Source organism: Engystomops pustulosus, chromosome 8 (genome assembly GCF_040894005.1).
Source record: "Engystomops pustulosus chromosome 8, aEngPut4.maternal, whole genome shotgun sequence".
Classification (NCBI taxonomy): domain Eukaryota; kingdom Metazoa; phylum Chordata; class Amphibia; order Anura; family Leptodactylidae; genus Engystomops; species Engystomops pustulosus.
In genome coordinates, this window is record NC_092418.1 from 74,423,758 (window position 1) to 74,444,241 (window position 20,484).

The 20,484-nt window shown below is 39.6% G+C and overlaps 1 protein-coding gene across 5 annotated transcripts in view; it reads right to left on the minus strand.

Annotated features, from left to right (window-relative positions):
• SATB2 (SATB homeobox 2) overlaps positions 1–20,484 on the minus strand; it is a 136,361-nt gene that overhangs the window by 72,996 nt on the left and 42,881 nt on the right. For all 5 annotated transcript variants that reach the window (XM_072121252.1, XM_072121253.1, XM_072121254.1 and 2 more), the window contains 3 exons: positions 16,285–16,443; positions 3,240–3,366; positions 2,865–2,988 (listed from right to left, as the gene is read on the minus strand). In XM_072121252.1, the coding sequence (XP_071977353.1) occupies positions 2,865–2,988; positions 3,240–3,366; positions 16,285–16,443 (410 nt within the window). The remainder of the gene's footprint in view (positions 1–2,864; positions 2,989–3,239; positions 3,367–16,284; positions 16,444–20,484) is intronic.

Sequence of the window (20,484 nt, forward strand, 5' to 3'; positions counted from 1 at the left end):
AACCTGCAGCTGACAATAACATATTAACCTATAGGGACACATAATAACATTTCACACATATGGCAGGGTATTTACTTTTTAAGTAGATTTACAAAATGAAATTGCCATGTGAGAAGTGCACAAAAGCGGAGGACAAAAGTCAGAGAGATGAAGGTGAAGCATGCACCTGGACTGGTTGCTGCTGAACTACAGGTACCAGCAAAACATAATAGAAAAATGATTAGGGAGGGGGTAACAACAAGCCACTCTGCCTTGGTAAGAGTTGTTGAAGAAAATCAAATTCAACCATGATAAATCAGGGGCCTTAACTCATAGATCCAGACACAATTGTTTTAAAATTCCCTCTACTACCAAGAGGCTTCTTAATAGATGAGGTCTGAACTGAGTTTTTTGCTATTGTCTCTGCCAGATCTTATATTTGTTATCCTTCTAAAATCCACTTTTAAAATAATGATAATGAGCCAGAAAAACTATGAGCGTGTTAACAGAAGCCCTCCATGCTGTAACTACACAGGCTGTTACACTGTGCAGGAGCACTTCACCTCCCACTCTGCTCTCAGTACTTCTGAGATTACAGGAAGTAGAGGTGGGAGGATGATGCTACATGCACACGAATGTATCCCCGGCGGGCATACGTTCGCTGTGAAGGAGAGGAGGAGGGGTGACCTCTCCCCTCTCCATAGCGATACATGGCACACGGCGCCGTAACAAAGGGAAATATAGGACGTGTCGCACCTTAGCGCTCCGTGGATCCATTGCCGTCTATGGGGGACATATGTAAGACTGCAAGCTTGCGGTCATACATACGTCCCCCCGACAGTTGTTTAAATACAGCCATGTAACAGCAACATGTGAATCCAGAGCAGAGAGGGCTTCTATCACAAGCCCATAGCCCTTCAGGGGCAATAGCATTAGAAGGAAGGAGGCCATGGATAACAAATATAAGAATTTTACCACAGTCACAGTGTTTGGATCTATAAGTAAGTGTCTCTGGATTACTATGCTTGATTGTTATGGAAGGTTTCCTTTAAATACAGGGATAAGGCAGAAATCGACGCATTTGCAATAGGTAAAAGAAACTCTAGCTCCAATCTTAATTGCAGACCTTCCGTATCACCCCTGACACAATGCAAAAGCTATATAGAACATATCCTATGAAAGGAAGTTATAGGGTTGTTTAATAAGGGTTGCTAATAAGTGTCCACTGCCGAATCTGTCAACAGTTTAGGGCTCAACCTAAGCTGCACAGGGGCTAATTTTATGACTACTAAGCCATGAGTAAGGATATAATTTTCCAAAACGCATAGGCGATTTCTCCTTTTTGCCTTTCCTGTTTGCTGGATGCCCAGCAGGTCTCTCTTTTTGCGTATCCCCGGCGGGCATACGTTCGCTGTGAAGGAGAGGAGGAGGGGTGACCTCTCCCCTCTCCATAGCGATACATGGCACACGGCGCCGTAACAAAGGGAAATATAGGACATGTCGCACCTTAGCGCTCCGTGGATCCATTGCCGTCTATGGGGGACATATGTAAGACTGCAAGCTTGCGGTCATACATACGTCCCCCCGACAGTTGTTTAAATACAGCCATGTAACAGCAACATGTGAATCCAGAGCAGAGAGGGCTTCTATCACAAGCCCATAGCCCTTCAGGGGCAATAGCATTAGAAGGAAGGAGGCCATGGATAACAAATATAAGAATCACCCCTGACACAATGCAAAAGCTATATAGAACATATCCTATGAAAGGAAGTTATAGGGTTGTTTAATAAGGGTTGCTAATAAGTGTCCACTGCCGAATCTGTCAACAGTTTAGGGCTCAACCTAAGCTGCACAGGGGCTAATTTTATGACTACTAAGCCATGAGTAAGGATATAATTTTCCAAAACGCATAGGCGATTTCTCCTTTTTGCCTTTCCTGTTTGCTGGATGCCCAGCAGGTCTCTCTTTTTGCTACTTTTTTGCGGCTTTTCTAATAAAAGGCACAAAAAAACAACAGATAAACATGCCTGATATATCAACCTCTTAGATATATTAAGTCATATATTATGGCATTTATGGCAAGACGCAGAAGAAGCGAAGAAAGATACGTAAAAATGTCTAAAGATAAATGAAGCCAAAGAGTGAGTAAAAAAATGAATGGTACTAGGATGGAATATTATACATGTGAATACTTTAAAAACTAGTCAGGCATGTTTGGTGGTGCCTTATCTGCTTTGAGAACAAATTAGGGGCCATCTTGATATTCATTCAGTGAAAGGTGGGCTTGTAATGACATGTTAGCCATGTGTACAATTATTTATAATTAGACCCTATGTATTACTATGACATTAAAGGGAACCTGTCATCAGCAATTGGCCTAATAAATCGCTACAAGTAGGTTGTCAAACGGCATAATACCTTGTAGTTTTTGTTTCCTTCATGGCCCAGTGTTGAAGTGAGATGTAAATTGGTTGTATAAAGACAAGAAGGTGAAGAGTTTAACACTGGTAGTAAAGGTAGGGAGCTCTCCTCTCCTCCTCCACTGTGATTGTGCATCAGACTTCAGGAGATCTGGTAAGTGATGTCTCTGGATGCAGGACCTTCAATTACAGTGAAGGGGGATTTCTGAGGAAGAGAGAGCTTGACTTCAGTGACATCATCTGGAAGGTGTTCAGCTGCTTGGCAATATACTGGTAGTGGTTTATTTGGTCAATTTCTGCTGACAGGTTCCCTTTAACTCTGATAACATTGTCTAATTCAGACATTGAATTGAAAAGATTTACCCCAATCTTCTTGAAGTCCACTTTATACTCATACGTTCTCCTTACATGATGAATGATGCACTGGAAAAACGTTTATTTGTGTGGCTGAAAAACTGAACTGACCTGAGATAGAGGGCATTCTTTGGCAAGGGTGCTCTGATTCATCTCCTTTAGCAGCATTCGTAAGGCGTTGCGGACAGTAGCATGGTTCCACTGCTCGGCCGGCAAGTCCTCAAGTTTTGAACAACTGAGAAAAATAGACAAAGAAAATAAACATACTACACAACACAATATAATAACTAGTATACAACGTAAAACACTTCATCATTATGAAGAATTGACCATGAAGCTGAGATTAAGATATCCACGCTGAACGGTCTTTTGCTCCTAGAGACGCTCAACTAAGGCCACAAATACTGAGTAAATTTTTTATGTTTTGAATGTATAAAATGTGTCTGCCTAATAAAACTCTACATACATCAGAGTTCAACCACGCACCTCTGTAACTGGATCTTCAATGTTACCACATGGTAGACATCTTGTAGCATGTCGGAGACCGTCACGTCTGGGGCATCTGTAACATAACTGAGGGGCAGTGGGTTCCAGCGACCAATTTTAATGATTCCTGTAAAAGAATATGCCTGGTTAGGCACCTTATCTACATAACATTTACAAACACTTACATTTTGGGAATATTCTCTACTCAAAGTGGGCTGAAATACTGCAAACACGCGGAGCAAGTTTGTACTCACTAGTGTCACACCAGCTCTATATTATTTTCTTATCAATGTGGCCCCAGTGTGCAGGACACCTGCTTATTGCTCAGATAATGTAGATTACCCAACTCTGGGGAATATGATCTGCTCCATACAATATAACCTAAATAATGCAAATATATTGTATAACAAAGTAAATTAAATCCTAATGTACGCTGGTGGTTTACATCTATTCACTCAATGTCACCCAGGTTTGCGTTGCAGTATACACCATACACATTTAATAGTAGACATAAACACTCATATACATTATAGAACTGTTTGGGGTTAATTTCCCACTAATCTAACATCAACATAGTTGTATTGACAACACAGATATATAGGAGGCCGAGGCTCAGTGAAATAACAGAGTAGCAGTAAGGTTAAAGTTCCTCTACATTTGTGGTACTACAACTTTTTACCAATTTGTTAACCCTACCTGTTCCATTTCTGCTCTGTATACGTCTGTGTAGGGGTGAGAGGAAGTTGTCCATTTGCACTAACAGTTAAAAAGGTGTTGATGGGACGAGAGCTTTCAGTTCATAAAAACCGAGCTGCGCTAAACATATTTGTGGTCTCCTCGAGAGCCTGTTATTACCAGTAAGGGTTGTTACAATTACTCGCGCTTATTAATTATTAAGCCTATATTACAAATTCCATAAAGACCTCACACTTAAGTGGCACCATTTAATTGGAACTTGAAGACCCGAGGATTAAAAGGGGCTCTCTTTAATTAAAGGCTCGGGCGATATTTACAGGAGGGTTTAAAGAGAAACACAAGAGAGCAAAAAAAGCTCCAGATCTGATTCCAAGATGGGGAGTCACTATAATTTTGGTCAGAACCACATGCAGAAAAATGTATCATTTAAAGGGGGGTATTATTCAGCCTAAAAGCAGCAGCACTGCAAGAAACAAAAAGAGTGTTCATTTTTTTTACGGGAGAGAAAGCTAGGACTGTACTTAAGAGCTTTTTGTAAGGTTTGCATACAGAGCAATTTTCTTATAAGTGTTTACATTCATTTTTCCTAAAAAAAAAAATTTTTAAAACTCAAACGTGTCTGCAAGGATGTTAGGAGAAAATGGAACGGAAATAAAGAATAAGCTCTATGTGTATGTATGTAAGGGGAGAGAGCAAGCAAAAAAACCTCAAAATCAACAGCATATCATAAATTTTAATTTATTCAATTGATTCTATTTTATAATGCCAACATATTCCACAGCGCTGTACAGAGATTTTAATCACTCCCATTACTTCCTGTTTTTAAAATCTAAATTTTGAACTGGTGCTCCAGGTATTAAGATTGATGGTCTGTTCTTTCAAACAATTATCAATGTCTCATGTGGCAGGCTATGCCCTGTCCGTGGAACAATCAGCTTTTTGGCGCAGAACCAGTAGTAGTTCACTTTGCTATGTTTAGAAGTCATAACTGCAGTTGAGGCAAATATTCACTTCTATGAAAGTGACAGCTGACGGTCACTACACAGATTTTACCCTTTCCATGGGGGGGGGGGGAGAGAGGCTATTTTGTCTGGCTTTCTTAGTGTAAAAAAGTCTCAAAAAAGTCATAAAGCCAGATTCATGACTTTTTAAAAAAAATCTCATAAAAAGTTGCATAGTCACTCCAGTCCCCTGCTGGTGTATGTGCTGGGACTTTTTATGCATTTTGTAACTTTTTTGAAAAAAAAAATCCCACACAGCAATTAGACCATAGTTTATTAAAGGACCAAAGCCACTTATATCTGATGGGCAGCGGAGTTCCAAAAATAGAGATAGAACTGTCCCAAGGAGGCTGCCTAATGATAAATAGCCCCCTATGTCTCCAAAAAGGCTACCTTTTTTTGCGGATTTTACCTTTTTTTGCACATACAGGAGTTTTTGCTGCCTGCGTCTGTGTGCATGAGGCCTTAGTATTATAAGTTCTTTTGAGTTTTTCTGTTGTTCCTATCGGCTCTAATATAACTTCTTAATAAACTGCTTTAGTGCCAACTCAAGTAATCACTAAATGTATTCTTAAAGGCAGTTATCATGATTAGACATTACATTACTTGCAGGGTTGAACAGGTCTAGATGTAAGCGATGTGACTGACAGCTTTCTCCATTTACAAGTCCAAAGTGGAAGTGTATCGCTCATGTTCTTGAACAAGTTTTCTGCTTTCACTAGAAAATAACTATCGATGAGCTGCTCAGAACCGCAATCTTTGGGTCTGTGCCGAATACAGCGGGTTTGATTCCCCAAACCCAGATTTCATCAAGAAGGTTGGTTGGCATTGTGTGATCCCCTCCCCCCCACCAGCACTGGACCCGGAATAAGCTTTCAGGTTCAGGCCCGAACATTGCTACTTCTGCAAGAAGTCTTTGAATGGGTAGGCTTATCTCTAAAAATAACCAATTAATCAAATCAAATTTTTTGTTATGTTAAATAGAAAATAGTAAAACTTTGCAGCTTTCATGCTGCAAACTATTAGTTCAAAAAATAACCTCAGTTTTTCAGATTTTAGAAGTCAGCTCATTACAATCAAAAGTCAGAATTTCATTAAAACGTATAAAGATAGTAGGCAGATGCCACAGAAACCTACAATTGACAATTCTCCTTCCTCATCCTCCTTCCACTGCCTGGACATCATAGGTCATACCCACTCCATTTATAGTTGCCAAGTGTTTTAAGTTTAAGTTACTGCTACTCACAGTTCATAGCTACAGTCTGGGCAAAATGTGTATATATATATCTTCCCCTTCTTCCTTTCGTTCGTCACTCATAATTCAATATCTGGTTGATTTCATGATGATTACAATAAACATATGCCATGTCATGGTCAATAACATGCCTTTGGCTCTGATAATGCTGCATTTCCTTATTAAAAACTAAGCAGCATGGACAAGACTTGCCTTGTACGATTCACAATCCCAACTTGTCTGGGAAGCATTAAAGGGAAGCGGGCGTCACAATGTGAGCGTAATACCTGCTGCTGCTCATTTTCACCCCTCCAGTGAGGATGGTGGTATTCTCATGGCCTCCATCTGCTTGGATCTCAAGTATGAAACGCTTTCAGTAATTACAGCTATTATAATTATATGCCACCAACTTAAACGCTAAACGCTGCACTTTTAACTTTATTTCAATCGCTGTGCATGCTGCCAACCAGCTCTATGCTATGAAATTGCAAGTTGCCTTTGGCACTGCTTGGCATGAATGAGCCATTTTGTACTATACAGGTAGACCCAGGTCTTGATGAGTTATAAAATGCAGCATTATAGGCAAATGTGACATCATAATAGGGCGGTGAACTTGGAAAGCTTCGACATATTTTCCAACTAAAGTCCTGTTTTTTTATAAATAATTAGCAATTTATAGTGTGTTCATAGACAGGCAGAAGGTCATTAGCAATTTCCATGTGAAATAAAAGACATTCAGTACCCAGCAAGGCTAAAACACATGACTTGGTGCCAGCCTTTCCATATGTAAGATATAAATCTTTACACTATAGCATCTTATAGCGGTACAAAAATGTGCTTGCCATCCTCTATAAACTAGTAATTCTCTATTGGAACAGACAATTCCTTCTTTGCAGGTGTTACTGACAAAGGGGCAGGATATAAAAGGATAGCAATGTTTCCTCATTGAGTTGAACGTGACCCAGTTCTATGCAGCCTTCACTAGTGTTCATATATAGCGTCATCTGACACCTATGTGTCTTTTTGTAAAGAAGGGAATTTTAGATAATTATGAAATTACAGACCAGGTTCTTTTAGGTTTGTTCTTAAGTGGAATTTGAATGTAAGTCATAACAGGTATATTTTACAATTGTAACTCCAGACAAAAAAAAGTTTGTACTGGGAACAAGGATTATCCATAAAGCCAGAGGTCGCACTAACATTTTTCCAGAAGGGTAATAATACGCCTCTCACCATTTTTGAGGAGTATTTTTAGGCGAGGAGAAGTATGAAATTTTCAGTAATGCATATAAATTAATACTGCCTGCAATCATTCATTTATGCATGAATATGATTGCAGCCAGTGTTTTGTGTGCTTAAAAAGCCAATTGAGACAATTGTATTAATTTCACATCATGCATTAAATAATGGGGCAAAAGCTCTTTCCTTTTGTCTCCTTAAATTATTTCAACCTACCAGACCAGACTATGCCCCCCCCACCACCTTTCCAGACCATGGCTGACACCCCAGCCCCTCATCCAGACCATGGCTGACACCCCAGCACCCCTGTCCAGACCTTGGCTGACACCCCAGATCCTCCCCCCTATCCAGACCTCATCTGACACCCCAGATACCCCATGTCTAGACCTCAGCAGACACCCCAGACCCCCTGACACCCCCCCACCCCAGACCCCTGTCCAGACCTCGGCTCACACCGTAGACCTCCCTCACCCCTGTCCAGACCATGGCTGATGCCCAAGACTCCCTCTGTCCAGACCATGGCTGATGCCCAAGACTCCCTCTGTCCAGACCATGGCTGATGCACAAGACTCCCTCTGTCCAGACCATAGATGACCCCCAGCAACCCCCTCCAGACTACGGATGACGCCCCAGACCACCCCTGACCACGCATGGGTGGTGATGCTGGTCATGCAGACCTGACTGTGGACAACGCTGGCCGCTAGAGATTAGCAGTCACAATGTCCGCTTTCTGGTTCTACCGTGAGTCCTGGACCCAAACAGCCCGACAACAATGCGGCAAATTGAAGCTCCTTGCAACTAGCTGTGACTGTGATTGGCCAGGGATGGCCATATCCACCAAAAATCATTATGGTTTCAGAAACTGACTGAAAGTAGAAGGCCACTATCACCTAAAATGTAAGGCTGCTTTTACACATTGTATACATGATATATGCCCCTCCATGTATAACCCTGCCTGGGCATCAGGCTGCTGCAGGTGTTACACTGATGTGATTACTCACTATGGAGTCAGCTCTCTGGTTGATCTGTTGTCACCTTGTCCTCTGGTACAGCCCCAGCCTTTCATATCTGCCACAACTATCACACAGACATCGGCATGGGGGAGTGGGCGTGGTTTCCAGTAGCTCCGCCCACTGTGACCCGGCTACAGAGAAACAGCATCAGGTCAGGGAGGGGCTGTGTCCCGCTTCTGCACTGCTCGGGGTCACACACAGAACAGGTCACCTGCACCTCCACAATAACTCCACAGCAGCAGCTGTGCGGGGGCCGAGCTGTCAGGACGGCAGGACACAGCACAACTGCTGCTGCTCAGCTCCTTAGTCTCCCCAGTCACAGGGAAAAGTCAGTGCGTGTTTAGATGCATGGGGGGCTTTTCAAAGAGTAATACTGCATTTGGAAGCGTCTATGACGCTTGTGGAGGGGTTAATGTGATCTCTGCATAAAGCTTCATTACAGCCACCTTACAGCTGATCATTGCAGCCTGGGACTAAAGGAAAACATCCAGAGTCTAGAATATCGCTAGATAATATAATTCTTTTACTGTTCTTATAATCAGTAAGGACCCCGGTAGTTAAGCCCATTGTATCACCTGATGTGTAAATAAGTGATAAGCGGTGGGACATCTACTGGGATGATGAGTGCACAGAATACCAGCCCATGAAACACTGTGCAGGTGGTTCCATACTTCTAGCACATCCTTGCTAAATTAATTAAAAGGGTATTTCAGTAAACATAAAAGCATCTCTCCCTGCATGCTACTTTTTAAAGGGACATTGATTTTACCCCATTATACTACAAACCCCCTCAAGTAGGGTAAGAAATTCCTTTTTAGAATTCACTCTTTTATTAAAAATTTGCATGTTTGCCAAGTCAATTCAAAAGTCATGAGAAAATGAGCAGAAAAGAGAAATATTTTGCCAGAAAAGCGTGTACAGAGGGAGCGTCACTTCAGATACCCCTATCTTCAGTTCTATAGCACCTAGAAAATGCTATTGGTGTAATATTAAAGATAAGAATCTCTTCTTTTAGATCATAGCAGGTTTTGTGATCTATACAACTGGAGATAGAGGCAGTTGGAAAAATAGGAGGGAATTGAATTTTATCTGAAGCTCACATTTCCAACTATGTCTTTAAATGCCTATATCCCCAGTCACTGTAGATCAAAGATCTGATCTGAAAAATGAGATTGTTATCGTTAATAGACCATATTTCTAGGTACTATAGAACTGAAGACAGGAGCATCTGTAGTTTCCTGGCAGCCTCTACACTTGACTTATCTCAGGAAAATATGACTTTTCTCTGCTCATTTTCACATAACTTTGGAGGAGATTTTTTTTATAGGTAGACAGAAGAGATTTCATATAAAAGAGATAATTCTAGAAATCATATTTTATTAGTAAACAGGTGAGATCTCACTTAACAAATGGAATTATAGAAAGGATATTTTATACCCTACCTAAGGGGACTAGTGGTTTAATGCTGTAAAATATGGTTCTCTTAAAGCGCATTGGAACTCAGCAATTAAAATTGGATCTCCAGCAATTATATTGTTGTTTATAAAGATAGTAGACAAAGGATAAAGCAGCATTTGCTAAATTCTATATTTCAACTATCCAACATACATAAAGGAATTAGGAATAAGGTCAAAAGGTTGTATGTTTCCTGGGTGAAAAAAATGTATATTATGTCAAAGAATCACTGTATGGGGCAATATCCTCTCATCCCATAATAATGTGCCCACAGAACTATGGGCATATAGAATCATGGAAATAATGAGGCACAACAAGTATAAGAGGATAGGTTGCCTTCAAGGTTATAAAAGCTTGAGGTTAGAAACTCATTGACAGCTGAATGTACAGACTATTCTGACAGCTATCCATTAAATGTGCTCCATAAGAGAATAGCAGACAAAATATGACTCCTAATACACACTCAAGTAACAGCATAAGTTTTATGTTCTTTTCCCATTATCCTGAAGCGATGGATAAATCTATCCTAACCCTTCTCATGTGATGTATAATGTACAGTGTCAGAGACCACAAAGCAGTGAAGCAAATTAAAAGATGCCTGTTAAATTAGTCTTTGCAAGCAAAGAAGCCATTTTGATGATAATGTCCTCATGCTTTGATATGAAAGTGCAATACATGGATAAAACCTATTTATAAAATGGCTTGGGTAAATGGGATCGGGATAAATACGTGGGTATAATTGACTAATAAACATTCAGGGGACTATCGAACTACGGAACAGTTCCAAAACCCATCTTAAAATTCTTGCTGCGTTTGGAAAAGCTTTTAATACTATGATCCCTTAAAAAAAACAGATCAACAACTCTAGTACTTTCTGCCATATCTCATAAAAAGGTCCTTGTAATTCTCTGTATGTGGTCAAATCCTTCCCCCATAAATGTAAGCATAAGGCATAGGTAGAAAGACTAGAATTCAGTATTATTGCTTGGGACCGATAATCTATAATCTTCAAAGATTTAAAGGGCTTGTACAGGGTCATCGAAATGGAAAGATTCAGGGAATAAGCAAATAGAGAGGTCTCAGGCACACCACTATACATTGTACACAGGCCACATGATGGATGGAGGTGACGGCACTGTCCTCTGCTGCAGCTGATCAGTGGAGCTGCTGAGGATCAAACCCCACTTAGCTCAAATTGATCCCCTATTGTCAGCATAGACAATACATTTTACATTTCTAAAAACCAGACAAGCCCTTTAAAGAGGACCTGTCACCTGGAAATTCGGCACTAGGAGCTGCTTACTAAAGTGTTAAAATATTAAAACTATTTAGCACTAAAACTAGTGCTAAAACGAATGCAGCAGTGTTACAATGATAGCGTTATCGGAAACCATCTAAAACCGCTGCGGAGCACAATAGAAACGCTGGACCCCTCTCAAAGCAGTCCGGCGTATTCATGAGGGGGTGGTCCGAGACCCCTAATCCCGCCCACAATCCCGCCCCCCTCATGAATACGCCAGACCACTTTGAGAGCGGTAGTGGTTCTTCTGTTTAATTCTTTGACCATAAACATTGTAAATTTAGTAATATACATCAAAATAATGATAACAGTTTTGGTGGAACTGGCCTATCCTCTCATGCCTATGGGGGCCTACTGACTCTCTCGCATTGTTGAGAAAGGGAAAGATTGACTATTGGATGTTTTGTTATTGGAGCTGTCAGAAGTGTCTGGCAGAGGGCTTACTCCACTCTCTTCTTTCTTGACACATGCACACATGTGATAAAGAGGAATAGCTGTGGAACCACAGTTATCTACTGCACATGGCAATTCACATTATCAGGACTCTCTCTTTAACTATGTACCAACTAAGTACTGTATAAACTCGAGTATAAGCTGAGTTTGTGCTGAAAAATCCCGACTTGACTTATACTTAAGTATACAAAAAAATGTTTTTACCTCCAACGTTCCTCTTCTCCATGTAGCTCTGACTTCTCGGCAGTGCGGGTAGAGGCACATCTCTACACTCTGCTAGCACACACACTAGGATGCACCAGGGTCGCCACCTGATTAAATCATAGGGTGTGCACACATGCCTCTTCCCACACTGCCAGGAAGCCGGAGCTATGGGGAAAAGACGAGCTGAGGAAAGTGAGTACAACATTTATTATTTTACGGGGGGCTCTACAGGACATTTTATTATGATAAGGCACTGCTGCTGGACATTTCATTAATGAGAGAATTGCCGCTGCACATTTTATTAGTGAGGGGGGGCTGATGGACATTTTATTAGTGAGGGGAGGCTACTTATTTAACAGTAGCAACGGCATTTCCCACCCTTGGCTTATACCCGGGTGAATAAGTTTTCCTTGTTTTTTTTGTGGTAAAATTAGGTACCTTGGCTTGTACTTGGCCCAGCTTATACACGAGTATATATGATATCTGTATATCATCAGTTAACATAACCCATCTTACAGTACAGAGGTTATTTTTCTGGATAGACTTGAACTTTTGAATAACAATGAGTGATAGAACCTTCTCCACAGAATGGGGTTTCTTTACAAATACTTCTTGCTTTTCATCTTACAGTGACATGTAAAATCTTGCACACAAATACAAGAAAATGTACAAAGAGAAGATGAGTAAGAGAATTATGTATGAACACTGGTCAATTCTATTTGAAGGTCTATCTTTCTGTAATTTATAAATATACAAAGTTATAGAATCTGCTCTGATACATTACTACCATGTGCAATATCTAGCCACAGGATGTGTGCCATAGTTTAAGTTCCAGCTGACAAGTCCATTCAAAGTGTCCGGCCACAAATCAGGGCAGGAATAGTAATCGCGTCCCCAGGCTTGGGGCTGCTTTTTATAACTATTATTTTTTCAGGTGAACCCAACATGTCAAGCTTAACGAAGACCAGCGTGGGATCATGGTGTAGAAGAGTTTAGGTGAATATGTGTAGTTTCATTTTAGAAGACGGTCTACTCTAACTCTAATGTGGTCTGATGTCCAACACATTGATAAATCTTCCCCAGCGAGTCTACAGCTATTCCTCGGGAGTTTGGTCAACTACTGACTACAGGGTATAGAGACCTGAACACATAGACATTAGATACAAAACATTTCAGCTGCTTGAGTATGCCAACAGTGGAAAACACAGAAAAAGCACAAGCCACAGTTTTGTTGAGTGTGACCTCACATTTATAGATATTTAAAGTTGTCTACAAACTAATTCAAAAACTGGCAAAGAGCTGCTGTGACCCAGCCTCATGTCTCTGCCAACAGATCCATTTTATATCCAGACAAGGAATAGAATCAAAGCAAATAGTTTGCAGTGATTGACATGTGTATCTTGCCAGTTTTCATCTCAAGACCTTAAACTGTAAATTCTAGAATCCTGATGCAAAATACTTGGTGTAAGTGATGACCACCATATAATCTCATACTGTTGTGTAGCACAATGTGCCTACCATCCTAATGATCATTAAAGCACTGTTTGGCATTAATTTAGGAACTGTTAAAATCGCTGTAGAGTATTGTGGGGGTGTTATAATATAAGAGGCAAATAAGCCTTATGTAAAACCACATATAAAATCTAAAGCTGTCATACACATTACATATTAGAGAGATCTTACTGTCAATAGCTATCTCATCTGATCTCCCTATAAAAATTTACGTCCATTTCGGTGATGTATGCAGGAAAGAAAATTTCTGTCTTACGTCCTTGGGGGCCACTTATTCCTTAAGAGCAACATGATTGGGCAGATAAAAATTAAAAAAAAAAGAAAAAAATAAATATTTAATATTGATGTTTTTAAAATGTCATCACTTGAAAAAACATAATTCCCTTCTTTAGGATCAAGTTTCTACCTTTGATAGACATTAATGTTGGGCACATGCCTATGTAACTATGTCATTTCTAACTATGTAAAGTCCACTAGGTAGATTGTAATCTACTGTTTGGCCTCTGCTGAACTATACTGCAACATAAACAAAACATGCAATTGTTTTATCTGCCCTTATTTTCTGATTGTATTTTCTTCTATTTATGTCCCTGATTATGTTGACTTTCATTTACATATAGTAACATCATTTAGTGATATGCTTTATGGCAGACTAATGGCCATTGGAGCGATGGTCTGAAGCTGACATGTTTATGGAGAGTTTTCTGGGAATGATCTCTGCTGATAGAAGGTATATATAAGCTGTGACATCTATTGTTAGTAGATGAGACAATGATGGTTTTCTATGTGGTAATCGTGTGTAATGTAAATGTCACTGCAAAATAAACCCACTCATTCCGGGGGAGAGTGACTAGATTAACACAAAGATGGATGTAGTTGAACTCTGTGTATGATTGATTGAATGTGTATTGTCTGGATGCTCTAATGGTTACTAAGATGATAGCCTGCAAAGTAGTAGAAATTACAGTCAATTGTGCCAAATGGAAAATTCACTAATTCTACTTCACTATTTCATCTGAAAAGTATGAAAAGATAGGCGGATATTTCATGTGGTAAACATGAGAAAAAAAAACAATCTAACATGGTACTTGAAAACAATTTAACTCCAAAATTGAATTAGAGACTTTGCAAGATTTCGAGAAAGCAATAAACCTAAACGGGCATTGTATATGTTTTATCCAGTTATTATACTGTTACAAACATAACTGGAACCCATAAATCCATGGAAGGTGGTTAGTCTGGTTTGGTTGTAAGCCACATCTTGATTTTTTGTAACAATATGTACCACAAGCATAGGCAAACCTGTCCATCCCCTTCTCTATTACTCGGCTCGTTGTAGAGATGTCTTTGTGTAAAGACTTTAATTAGAGTTTGATACATTCTTTTTCTCTAACAGAATACCAAAGACCAACCATAAAACTCTGCCTCCAAGGGTTGCAACATAAAGATGTTCTTCCAATATTAGATTAAACAGCAAAGCAATGAGAAGTCCAACCATAAATACAATTAGATTTACATTCATGTGTAATTGAAGAGGACAAAGGCCCCATTGGAAGTGTGCTGTGTGACTCACTCTTATTTGGAGCTGCTAACCATGTTCATATGACACAATCCAAAGGAAAATATTACCTTACACAATAATAAACTGCTTTATAGCACAGCACTGCCCGGCTATGCTGGCTTGACTGGGCACTCACTGATGGCGTGCACGTCAAAAACTATTAGGAAGACCATCTTAATAGGTTGAAGAATGTGACAATCACACAACTATGTATTATTCAGCATAATGTTGTTTACTTCCAGCATGGAAATAATCATAAAAATGGAAAGATGATTTCCCTTACAGCAGACGCACTGTAACGAGGGATGTGGCTATGCACTAAAAGATGTCTACATGTCTATAAAAAATGAAGACTGGGAAAATGTACGCTTCTCATGAAGAAAGCTTACAGGTCAGCCATTTACAAAATATAAAACTTGAAGTTCATAAGTACTCAGGTTGCACAATAGCTACCTGAAAGGGGTTTTCCTACAAAACAAGTTAGGCCCTATCCAAAGGATAGAACCTAACTTGAGACCCCCACAGATCACAAGAATGGGGGGCTCCAAAGGAGTCTGATAGGGCCTAACTTGTTGCTCCCTGAGATGAGAGGAGCACCTGACCGCACATATAAGAGGTACATCAGACCGCCCGTTCTCATGATCTGTGAGGGTCTTATCACTGAAAACCCCACCAATCAGCACATAAGCCTCTAGTCTGTGCCTGCAAAGGCGATCTTCATAAGGAGAATGAATCCCTCCCTGATCTCAAACAAAGGTAACATACATGGTTTTGATTGCAGTTTCCATAGCGGCTGTTACACAGCTGTACCGGACTGTTTAAGTATCTATCAATATGGGAGGAGTAGTAGTACGGTGATCCCCTGTTTGTGGCCCGTTTTAGTTGGATGAACATTGGCATGAACAAGACCTACTCTACTATATGCAGTGCAACTGCATGGCTTGTTTATGGTACGGTAAGACACATCGCATGTACTGTGCTTCACCACACCGTGACAGACCTCAATGGGGGCTGTGCATTAACTGCCATTTTTGCGGCTAGCTCACGGCCCCCAAAATCAGTCATGTGCATGAGGCATTTACTTGCTTACTTACAATTTGCCATTCACTTTCCTGAGAAAGTTGAATGACAAATGACATACTTTGATAGCTGCAAACATGCAATGGAATAGCTGTGCAGAATTCATCAAAACATGACAGAAGTAAATATCTGAAAGATTTACAATACCACATATTTTTTCAGTGTAAATGTGATATTTATAAGTTTCTAAACCAGTTTAACAGCCTACAAAAGTAATGATTACTGATAGTAATGGCCCTTGCAAACAGAAAAATTATCTATCAAAGACAATCAACTCCACTTTGTTATCTACCATACCTTGTGCTTGAGCCGCCGATGAGTGAGAATATCCTAAGGCTAGAAGAGCTGTCTCTACCAATTGATTGAAAAGGACATCTCTCCGAACCAGTACAAACTCCGCATGTTCTTCACGGCTGTCCATTTGCTCCACCACGCAAAAAACAGGCAACATAAGTCCTACAAAGAGAAGTGGAGACATATAGTAAGATACTTTGATAATGGATCACCACACAACCCAAAAATTAAGATCACTATATATGGAATACATTTCTTGGGAAGTTTGTATAATATCATTTAAAATACAAATTGCAGTTTCCTGTTACAACCAAGCAGTCTTGTTTTTTTAGACTTGACCTTTTTCGAAAAAAAACAGAATGAAGAATATGCAGAGAAGGAAATCTTTTAGGAATGTTGCTCAAGAAAAGTTTGCGTGGGTTTCCTCCGGGTCCTCCGGTTTCCTCCCACACTCCAAAAATACTGGTCAGTTGATTAGATTGTGAGCCCCATTGGGGACAGGGACTGATTTGGCAAGCTCTATGCAGCGCTGCGTGATCTGTGTGCCCTATATAAATAAGGAATTATTATTAATATATTATTATTTTTATTATTATGAAGATAAATGACCCAGGTTAGGAGCATTAGGAGCCAGTAAATCTATCTACAGATTTCAATGTGGAGGTGATATGGGCAGGTAAATTCTGGAATCCTGAGACAAGCTACAGGAAATGCTACCCTACTACTAAGAGTTGAGGAGTTGTGGATGGGGAGAAATAATATAAGTCAACAAATAAGTTATTGTCCACCATGCAGGCAGAACTTCTGCCAATATCCCGGGATCTTTTCTTAAAACTTTGGGAACCCAGTCACATTGTCCAAACTATGATAAGGATGCAAACTTTTTGGCTCTTCGGCTCCAATAAAATTTCCATGTTTAAACCTTGGTACAACAATAAAGTAAAACAGATGTGTAAAGAGAGCAATTGCCATCTTGAACTTTTTGAAAATGAAAGAAGAAATCTTATTGGTCACGTTCAGAGAATCCTCCACTTTACAGAACAATATAAATATAAACAATATAAACCTCCACCAATAAAAGGACGTTCACTGATTTTTTTTTGGTACTAAACGGAAAATAAAAGAACCTTTATACATCTTGATAATGTAAAGAAGACTATGTAGATTGAAAGGTACCAGATACACACTGCATAAAACTTTCCAGGATTTAACAGCCACTGTTACACCTCCTTGTTCTTCCTCTCACCAGCCCGGTTCTCACAGACTATGCGTGTCAAGGCTCCTTATTTTTTATATGCAAGCAATGCCTATTTTATTTCTCATACATAACATAGGAAAAATAGGAAGATTCTGCATGGCTATGTCTGGATCCTATTAATGCGTCTCCTCCATGTCTCAGCCTTTTGCTAATAAATCATCTTTTTATATGGACATTTTATTTTCATCTGCAGGAAAGTCATTAGCTGAAAAATAGATGTTACAACCACTTGGCTGCCAGAAAGACTTTCAATGTGCCGCCGACCCCTTTGGCAGCAAAGGAGTTAAGGAAGCTATCATGTTTAATATGGGTTTAGAGCCGATTCAGCTTTATAACGTTGCCTTTTTCCTGAACAATGAAGGCATCATTGTTGTTACTTGTTTTATTTGACTTTATTCCTTTCATGGTGGCCATGTTTACTGGCCATCAACACATATGAGGTTTTCATGGCATGCACTAAAAAGCAGAGAGGAAAAAAAATCTTAACTTTGGCTACTCATTATGCAAACAATTTGAATGAAATGGGGAGGATTACAGAAATAAACATTCACCCTTGTATGTGCTTTATATAAGAGCTAGATCCCGCACATTAATATATGTGGCTCACCATTATGGTATGGTAAAATGGAGAAATTGGAATGGCCCATAATGGCTTGGTACCAGCATGCACAGTAAACTCCTATACCAAATAAAACACGAAACATGAAACATGAAATTGCTTTAAGAACCTCCTAATTGGCACAGGTTTTTTAAATGATTTACCTATTCATATTAGAAGCTACCATTGTCTTGGATGAGCAAAGGTTTTCTAGGTTTCCAAAAGAAATACCCTCCAGCCATCTGACATTGGAGCCTCCTTACTCTCCCCTCATGGCAGATGGTGGAAGATAAGGATAAGTCTGCTTGACTTTATAATGCTTGGTCACAGTGGTCTTGAGAACAATAATTCTATATAACATAACCATCAATGTTATTTTGGTGCACAAAGGCATCTAGAGTCTTCTTAAAGCTCTCTGCTGTCCCCACTTTTACCAGCGCCTGAGGCAGGCTATTCCACAGATTCACAATTCTTACAATAAGGAAGCCTTGTCTTGTTTTATCTAGATGGAGACAGTGCCCCCTTATCTTTTGATTTGATTGTATGTGGAACAGCTTTCCACAATATTTTTTGTCTGCACCATTGATATATTTATACAAATTAATCATGCCCCCCCTTTAGTTGTCTCTTTTTGAAACTAAATAAAGCGTTTTAATCCTTCCTGAAACACTCCATACACCTTATCATTTTTGCATCTCTTCAGGGAATCCTTCTTATGGACTGGTGCCCAGAACTTGATGCGATATTCCAAGTGAGGTGAAACCACTGCAGTACATCCCTATCCTGAAAGTCCAGACCACTTTTGATAAATTAGAAGATCCTGCTTCTTTAGAGGGAGCTGATTGACATTGCATACTGTTATTAAATTTATATCTACCAGTACACCCGGGTCCTTCTCAACCTCTATACCTTTGATAAAGAAGCTAAATAATAGTGAGCCCAGCACAGAACCTTGGTGTAAACCATTTATAATAGGTGAGTTGTTGACCACAGCTCTTTGGATACATCCTTCAGCTAGTTTTCAATTCAACTGGAAACGATTCTTGCCAAGACAAAAGACCTAATCTGTAGGTAAATATAAATCTTTTTTTACCATGCAACTTTGGACTAAGCATCGGAACCCCCCTAATTTGTGTTGCATAATGCCTAATGGAGCTGCGCTACAAAAGAGTCAAATGCAAAATGCAAAAAATGTGATAATTCTACTGGTTCTTTTCTCATTTATCCACAAGGGCATGTTTATGGGCAGACTTTAGGCAAATATTTAAGCCACACCATTTAAAAGAAACCATTAAAATAATAGTATCTTCAAACAATATACATAATAGCTGAAAATTTACATAGCCAATTTAGACAATAAACATAACATGTTAACAGTTTGTTTGTCACAAACATTTTCTAGAAAATCCATGTCAGATGCATACTTCTTTATGTTTTTTCAAAATAAATGTCTCATTTTTTTGTTACTGAAATCCTCTTTAATGAAAGCACTGTTGTATACTTATGCTAATACCAGCCAGGAGGTTAAATAGTTAATAGTGCTTCCTTAGGAATTAGAGGACAAAGCTCAGTAACCTGGAACCCCCATCTAAATAAACAGGTATAATATCCATTCACTAGTCAATGCCCTGGCAATGTTCTCATTCATTCTTCTGCAGAACCAACACATTTCTGCTCTGCGATGAAACCTGAATAAAACCTTGTGCAATGCAAAGACAGGGGGAGGCAATTACTATTATTATCTACTCACTCACTTCTCTGGAATTAGCTAATTTTGTTATTTGCCACCAGCAGTTTGCGAATGCCTGAGTGTATTAGTTGTTTCTTAATACTATAAAGATATGTGTTTCCTTGTGAGAAATAGTAACTGGGAACTATTACAAATATTTGTTCAATGTCATCGTAACATGTGAGATGATTGAATGTATATCACAGTTTTCTGTAGATGTTGGTTGAGGCTGAGAGTGCCCGATCTACTAAGCATGGTCATGTCGCAGTGAATCGGGATTAACAAGATTTTCTTCATTATAATCTTATCTGTTCTGCATTTTGGTATTTTCAGGGCAGAATCTCAGTGTGGATTAAAGAGAAAATTCCATGTCCAAATCTGCATGAAAGATACCACATATCATTGACCTGTAAATGTGCCATACTTGAAGTCAGGAAGGATTTTATTCTCGATTATGGGCTTAATGGCTTTAGCTTTGTGCTATTTTTTGTCTTCTTCTGGACACTGGACTTGATGGTCCTGCTGTTAGTTCTGCTGAAAGTGTAGTACTTTTCATGAATAGTTCACACCCAGGTTTTTCGAGCTGTCTGTGTGTTTTGGGTGTGGTTGGAGTGATGG